This window comes from Mytilus californianus, unplaced genomic scaffold, assembly GCF_021869535.1.
Source record: "Mytilus californianus isolate M0D057914Y unplaced genomic scaffold, xbMytCali1.0.p SCAF_11, whole genome shotgun sequence".
Taxonomy (NCBI): Eukaryota; Metazoa; Mollusca; class Bivalvia; order Mytilida; family Mytilidae; genus Mytilus; species Mytilus californianus.
The window spans coordinates 30,035,324-30,043,862 of NW_026262593.1; the positions used below are offsets into that span (position 1 = coordinate 30,035,324).

General features: G+C 31.6%; 1 protein-coding gene across 4 annotated transcripts in view; it reads right to left on the reverse strand.

The window, feature by feature from the left end:
• Positions 1 to 8,246, reverse strand: part of LOC127719867 (anoctamin-7-like) — an 80,931-nt gene extending 72,685 nt beyond the window's left edge. For all 4 annotated transcript variants that reach the window (XM_052226209.1, XM_052226210.1, XM_052226211.1 and 1 more), the window contains exons 1-2: positions 8,115 to 8,246; positions 2,398 to 2,513 (exon numbers count right to left, since the gene is read on the reverse strand). In XM_052226209.1, the coding sequence (XP_052082169.1) occupies positions 2,398 to 2,490 (93 nt within the window). In that variant the 5' untranslated portion in view covers positions 2,491 to 2,513; positions 8,115 to 8,246. The remainder of the gene's footprint in view (positions 1 to 2,397; positions 2,514 to 8,114) is intronic.
• Between the last annotated feature and the right edge of the window lie 293 nt (positions 8,247 to 8,539).

Genomic DNA, 8,539 nt, shown 5'->3' on the forward strand with positions numbered 1-8,539 from the left:
AGTAGCAGGAAGCAAAACTTTTGTATGAGTCAGATATTTCTGACTGCATGTTTAGATATATTAGCCAATTTATTATAAAAATCAGTCATGTAAAAAAAAGAAAAAAACAGATAAAATTCTGCATCAGGTTAGTAAGGCCTAAAAATTGGTCTAATTGATAAAAAAAAAATCATTTTACATATTGATTTAGGGGTAATTAACATATTGTCAGCCAATAAAGTGTAAACTTAGTTAGGACAAGATTATTAATGCTGAAAAATTGTCAATTGTAACTGAAATAACCAAGCATAAAGTTTACAACATCAGAAGGCCATAACTTATAATTGCTTATATCCATGCATGTCATTTGAACTCTGATGGATAGTTGTCTCATTGGCAATCATACCACATCTTCTTATTTTTATAAGCAGTTCAGCTTCATAAATTTTCCTTTGTACGGTTGCATTAAATGGACATCAAACTCAGTGAACTTAGTATTTTTCTATGACAGCAACTTACTATTACTTTATATCCCAGCATTTTACCTATTTATATTTCATGCAAATTTGTTTAACTGCTTCCCACTGAACCTTGCATAAATTTGTGTAACAATAGACTCTATATGAAGATGAAATAATTTTTTTATACATTTGTGTAACTTTGAAGGTTAATGTTCGTAATAATTAACATTTTTATGACAAAAAAAACGTGAATGAAAGGCTATAAATGAGATCTATATTACCATTAGATTTGATGTAGAATAAGATTTTTAGATCTATTTCTATCATACGCAGCTGTAAATTCTGAAATGCTCTTCATTCCCGACTTTCTGTTGATACATTATTTGTAATGTGAAATTTTATCATTTTCCAAAAATAAGTTTGCATACAAGTGTTCTCCTTGAATTGGTCATTTCATATATATGAGACTGAACAAATTAATGAAAAGTTAACGAATTGAATCATTGACGACTGTAGTTTGCTGTGTATCATATTGCCTAAGACTTGGTTATTAAAGCTGCTTATTATTGGTGATTGAATTTTCTGGTTAGAATGAACTATCAATACTGGAAAATTGATTAGATTCTATTTCAACTGAGCGTTAATTGATAACTGCATTTTCCACTACCTGTTTCGCAGAACTACAATAAATCTAATTTCAAATGAAACATTTCAAACTGTACATGATTTCATCATCATGGATCATACCTACCCTTACTAAATTTCAGTTGACAACTAAAACTAAAGTTGTAGTTTTTAATGGAAGCATTACTGAAATCAGACCTTTCTTCACTAGACATTCACTGTATGCTGAACTTTTTTTTTTGTTATGGCATGAAACATGTAACTTATCAAAGGTACAAGTCTCCAGTCATCAAATATATGGAATGATGCATGAAAAACAATTTCATTTTATCCTTTTCATATTAATCTGTCTTAAATGAAATCATAACTACACTGGTTTTAGTCAGGATTGTGAATCCCTAGTGATTTTATTTATGATAGAAGAAAACTTCTCAGAAATATTGATAGAAATAAGTCTATATTTCTACTACAACACAAAATATCTTAGTAATCCCTTTTTCTGTCCTTAAAGTGATCAAGTTGATTATGAAAGGTCCTATAGATGTAATTCGAATAACTTTTGCCATGTATTTAAGGTTTTCATTACGTGTTTCATTTTTCAATGTAAAAATAAGGAGATCATGTGGTATGATTGCTAATTAGACTATCACCACCAAAGTTCAAATGAAGTGGATGTAAGGTAATATAGGCAACCATACAGCCTTGAACAATGAGAAAAACCCATACCATACATACTATATAATGTTCATTATGTTTTTCATTTATTTAGATACATGTATTATAGGCAAGGGGAGCACTTATAGAAAAAGTTTGCATCTGTTGTTGGTCCCACTACCAAAATATGTTTCAATTTCCATTCTTAAAAATTATTCCTGCTCTATTTTAATGTATCAAGTAATTTGTACAACAATACTTTGTGTTTACTTATATAATGCTTTATTATTATTTCAACTGAGGCAAGAAAGGAAATTTTTTTGCTTGTTATGATAGTGTATAAAAATTATTTAACTTAAATTTAGTCCTGACACTGAAGAATATAAGTGTAAAATAAATATTCTGGTATATATAATACCAGAAATATCAAATAAATACAAAAACAAAATAATAATCTTTTGTACAAATTATTAATTAATACTTGTAATCTTATGGTTGAAAATTTTGCAGGCATGAAGAAAACTTTACCCATGATGAGTATTTAGATTTTTATCTTACATCCATTAGCCCTCTAACACTATATAAATTCATTAAATTTCTATCACACAGATTAAACATTACCATAATGACCTCAATTTTTTGCAGGTTGAGGCATCATAAATCATTTCAATAGACTTACAAGTTCCTCCTTGTCAATAATTGGCTGTTTGTCCACTGTTCCATAATCATCATATTGATATGGGCCACCATTTAATCCTCGTTTTTCACTCATTTTTCAATGTTTAACATCCATCTCTGTAAAAGACAAGCATGTTACTGACAAGTTTCGGATCAATATTAATTGTGAATGGAAAGTGTTCGTTCCGTCTCTTGTGGCTTACTTGACTTCCTTTAAATAGTTACACTTCGTGTTAGTTGAAGTAGATAAATTATTCATCCTTGTTTTCAGTTGCATTTGCTACATAAGCTTTCACAATTATCAATAAACTCTTATTACCTGACTACACAACCGTAACATAAAAATATCACAAAAATTCACTGATGCTAACATGAACATTTATAACAATGAAAATGATACAGGGAAATCTCCAATAATCAATCTACTTACATATGATTAGATCAGGTGAAAAGGAATTGTTTATGTGAGACAATAATATAGATAAAAGCATTCAGGAATTGACATGGTTTGACATTTAAATTTTTAATAAGGTACAATAACATGTACAACTGTACAATGGAAGGAATAGTACAATCTAACAATAGAGCAGTATATTTGCATGGCTCAAGTAATTTAGTAATTAAAATCAGGTTTTGTAATTTAAAGGTTCAAAAACTCAACTTGAGTAGAGGTCTACATTTGAACAAGTGTTAATAAATTATCAAGGGTGAATACAGTGTTGTCAACACACATTAAACAAATTTGATGAAGAAAAAGAATCATGATTCATTAATAGGAATTCAATGGAGAAAACTGCATCCAAATCAGATTTCTTGAAAAGTGGTGTTCCGAAGGTTTTGACCACCAAAATTTTGCAAAGGACTGACACAATTTTGGTATTCTGCAATAAAAATAATATTGAGGACCAGCAGATTTTCTTTAAGGATCACCAGGAGAAAAAAGATTTTGAAATTTTGAGAACTCTGCCAAATAATACAAAAATAAATTAGATACTACCAAATAGGTGCAGGTTGATCAGTTTCAGAACTTTTAAACTCTTGTTATCTTGGAAACTGCAAGACTTGGTTTAATCTTGGTTGATGAAAAGGAAAAAGAGAATTTCAGAATTAATCTAAATAGAAAATCAATCTACAACTAATATAGAATCTACTAGTACTGCTATATGATATTATATAATTTCTCCTCTCAAGACTATCAAATTTTCAAATTTAGAGACAAGGCTTGCTAAGTGTTTTACATCTTTAATATCCAATTTAATTTTTGAGAATTATTATTACACAAGATTCTATTGTGGAATATGCTTCTATACTATGATTTCAAGACAATAAGTAGGCAATTTTGTCCCTTTTCTCAATGATGTGCAAAAAGATCCTGTTTATTTTCTGTGTGATATCATCAATCATGGTCACCTTTATTTTGATACATGTATGATGTAACAATCAAATTTTGACCAATGAAGTCAGAACTGAGATCTAGTTGACCACACATTCATTATCCAAAAAAATATCAACAGCTTTAGGAAACTATAAATTGGCTTAAAATCAGCAAGATTAGAGTAAACATTACCCTGTGTCTGGTCTAGTCCAATCTGTGTTTTGATTCTGTCTCATTAATTACAATAGGTATAAAATTTAAAGTGAATGCATTATTTATTAAACTCTTGACTCCTTACATGTCCAAATTTGGTTTCACTTAGGGTCCTTTTTAGTTGATCAGCTCTTCAACAATTGTTTAAGTTTCATGTTTTCAAAAATTTGGGCCTCAAGCATCACTGAGGAGACATTTATTGTCAAAATGCTCACTTGGTGCAGTAAAATTGGTACCATAAATGCTATTGAACAGAAAAATGTCCTTTATTTCTATGAAATAAATTAAGTGACAAGGAATAATAATATCAAGGAAATTTTAATTGAATAAAACAATTTCAAATCATTACATTATATGTATGTTTTACTAGAATCTGTAATTTAATTTGCTGACAACAATAGTGAGGCACTCCAATATCCTATCTTATTTCTGTATAATATACAACAGCTATGACTGCACGTCCTATCCTTGACAATGTTAAAATAATGCATCGAAAAACATACAAAAAGCTTGATATAACTCTTAAATTTTCATGGTTGTAGCATAAAAAATGTAATTATAAGAATTGAATGTTTTTTTCATAATTTTATACAGTGGTATTAGAGTTGATCTTCTGTGCTAAATACAAAACGAGCTTTTGAACTTTCTCACAAATAAAATGTTCAGTTGGATGCCACCATGAGTTGGTTGACCGTTATATCTGTATCACAGATGACAACAGATATGTTCCAATTGTTGTAACTACAATCCCATCCTCTTTTCCTCGAATGTGACCTACTGAATTAGACTTATTACCAAGTATGTACTTATATGAGCAACACAACAGGTACCATATGTGGTGCAGGATTTACTTTACTTTCTGGAGCAACTGAGATCAACCCTGGTTTTTGGTGGGGTTTGTGTTGCTCAGTCTTTATTTTTCTATGTTGTTTTTCGTATACTGTTGTTTTTCTTTTGGTCTTTTTTGTTTTTTGGCATAGCGTGTTATACATATGATACATGTACTAGTCACTGAGGCATTACATACCTCAGAGAGCAAACAGTTATCTAAAATAGGCCTGTGCTAATTTCTGGTTTTTTTTTTAGTATACACAAGATCCATGCATGTTGAAGGCCGTACGGTGACCTATAGTTGTTTATTTCTGTGTCATTTGGTCTCTTGTGGAGAGTTGTCTCATTGGCAATCATACCACATCTTCTTTTTATATTTATATACATGTATATAAGCTTCTTTAGCACTAAGTACTATAGATATTGGATTCAAATTTATTCTTGACACTTTTTAAAGGGGCATTAGCTATGAGATATAAAAAAATTAAAGATATCATTTTTTTTTGTTCAATCATTAATGAAAGTGAAATAGTGAAATAATAATTCGCTTCAAGCAGCCAGTTTGGTTCAATTCTGTCAAGCTAAGAAACACCACTGATGAATTATTCACTTGCATAATACTTCGACCTCATTGAATCCATATTCTGTGACCTTCAACATGTTCAATTTAACCCCTTACCTAGAGATTGGGTTACGCATGAACTAGGAGTGTTCAGCTATTAAAAGGAAAAGAATGTCAACATTGAAAGTGAAACAAGGGTAAACCATTTGGTTGACTGATTCGATCCACAAAAACTCCTTCTTATACAGGTATAAAAGATTTGTTTAACCTATAATATGAAATCGAACAGACCTAGAAAAATCCAATTGCACGAGTTCGCTATCTATTTATATCTATATGCATGTTTATATCGGGTTAAATGACCATCAGCAGTCTTCAGAGGTCACCTCGATGGTTAATTAGATGGAGTCTAGACTAAAATATGCACGAAACGCTGATACATGTTATAGTGTTCATGCATCGTAAATTGATTATTTTAGACTTTTTATAATTTGGATATACGTTTTAGTATGTTTTAAGTCCAATATGAGAAATTGAGTCAAATCGGTAACATGAATTTTACAGCTAATGAATGCCCTTTAAATTTGTACTTTTTATTTAAACCAATTTCAGGGGTGGATTCAGGCGGGGCATTCCCCCCCCCCCCCCCCCCCCCCCCCCCTAAAATTTGCAAAGCATTGGTTGCCCTCAGCTTAATAAAGAATATTTCGATAATTTAATCTCAAAATTTTTTTTAAGTTTGCGCCCCCCCTAACCTATATTCCTGGATCTGCCCCTGAATATATTTTATTTTTATTATTTTCTGTAAACCATTATAATTGAATAGACCACTTTCGAGTTTGTCCTTCACCGAAAAAAACTCGTCAATTATGCGCGCCTTTATGATGTCATTTACCAGATAGAGGGGATCGCCTGTATCCCTGCACTATTAACGTTCATCAAGCGTCTTAGTGATCGTCATTGTGCAGGACAAAATAGAAATAATGTTTGTTTCGTAGGTACTGAATCATAATTCCCTAATGATAGCAGTGCTGATTGTCAATTATGAGAATTTAATTTGCCGAATAATTCGTGCAATATAGCATCATAGTTTTCCAACCACTCGCTCAACATGGGAACGGAGGTGACGATGCCCCTAAACGCACGAATGATGCTCACTATAACCAAAGTTTTTGATGGAAATGCATCGAACTCTAAAGTTGTCTATTCAATTGTATATAAGGGGACGACCATTTGATATTCTGGGGGGGGGGGGGGGGGGGGGGGCCAGGAGGATTTGTTTTGGATGGGTTATTTATTTTTGTGGACCAAAAGGACAGATTATTTATTTTCTGCACTGTTGAAGCATGATTTTTCATTTTCATTAAAACAAGGGACAGATTATCTATTTTCACAATTATATTATTAATATTTGAAAACATACAATTTTTAAATTCTTAAATAAATAACATAGTCAATTAAGTCAATCAGCATTATCATCATCCTCTGTAAGTTAATCTTCTGAATTGCAAACTGCATATATTGCATACATACAAGGAATTAAAGCTGGGCTGTAACTAGCCTCTTTTAAAAGTTGTCAAACATATATGCCGAGCGGAGCGAGGCGAAAAAAAAACAACTAAGAGTCTGGGGTTAGCTGAACCCTCCAAGAAGCTATAGAAAAATGGTGCAAAATCATGCATTATGCACGTTTCCCAGACCCTTTCTTTAATCTGAAACGCAAGTTCTGTTTTAATTTTTTGACAATATTCTGGTTTCAAAGCAAAATATATAGATTCAGTGTAAGACTTTTAGTATTTAGGGACAACATCAAAAGACCAATATGTAGGAAAAAGCAAAAAATGTTTCAGTTTGCAGAAAAACCTTTTATACCTGTCAATTATGTTTTTTTCAATTTAAGTTAAGAGGGGGCTGATTATCATTGATATAACTATGTCAAGTCAGTTTTTATAACACATTTCAATTACAACTTGATGTAGTTTTGTTTTGAAATTTCCAACATGAGGCATTTGCCTCAATGTAGTTACGGCCCTGTAATAAAAGTGAGGTTAATGTTCATGAGACAATATACCTCAAGTGAAATGAAACCCATTTTCAAACATTTCAAATACATTAATATTTACATTATTAAAGTTTTTCCCGAAAAAAATATGAAAAAAGATGAATTTTGGAAGAATCTGGTGCCATCTCATACTTCAGAATAACATTTATAATATGGCTTAGAAGACCTGCCAAGTTATTTTCAATACATTGTAAGTCAGGTTATTTATTTTCAAACTACCACAGAACAAACCATTCATTTTTGTTATTATCAAGGCTGATCGAGTTATTTTCAAAATCCTCCTGCCCCCCCCCACCCCCAGAATATCAAATGGTCGTCCCCTAATTATGTTACTATTATTTCAAATATGATGTTTACTCGAAATAAAGCTAACCATTCCTATACAGGGGTGTAGCATTGTAAGCATGTGCTTTATAATTATATCCCCATATTATGAAACTTTTTTTTCAATAAGAATTCTCTTATAATCGTTCAGCTACTGCAGTACTGGGGTGCCTGCTGCCCCAAGACCCCTGCTTACAATCATTTTTCCAGTGGTTACACCAAGTGTTGCTATACAGTATACCCATGTGATACATGTGAATGCCATGTAGGACTGTAGTGCACTAAAAGTGGTGACTGTTGTATTGAACATTGCTGGTGATTAAAATGCAAGAATTATAAGATAAAAATTACCTGTATATAAAAAGCTTGTACCATCTCCATATCAAACCATCATACCGTATCTAACCTATATTTACTGGGACAACACGCTCAAGAAAACCCGTCTGCTAGCATTGCCCCGTTCACCCCAGTAATTTGTAGTACCCGGAATGAAACGGAAATGCCAGGTATATCCGCACTCTTAACTGTAAAAAATATAGTGGATTAAATATAACAAGAATTAAACAAGAATTTATATAGTACCAGGAACATATATATTGATGAAGATATACTGTTCCCAGATAGTACTAATAAAATCCCTGTTTATATCAGAGACATATGATACAGTTATATTATATTATATGTCTCTAGCCAGTCATATACATTGAATTTTTTAACCATTACGGAACTTTATAGGGCCTACATGAAGTACATGACATTAAAATTCACTGCAAGTT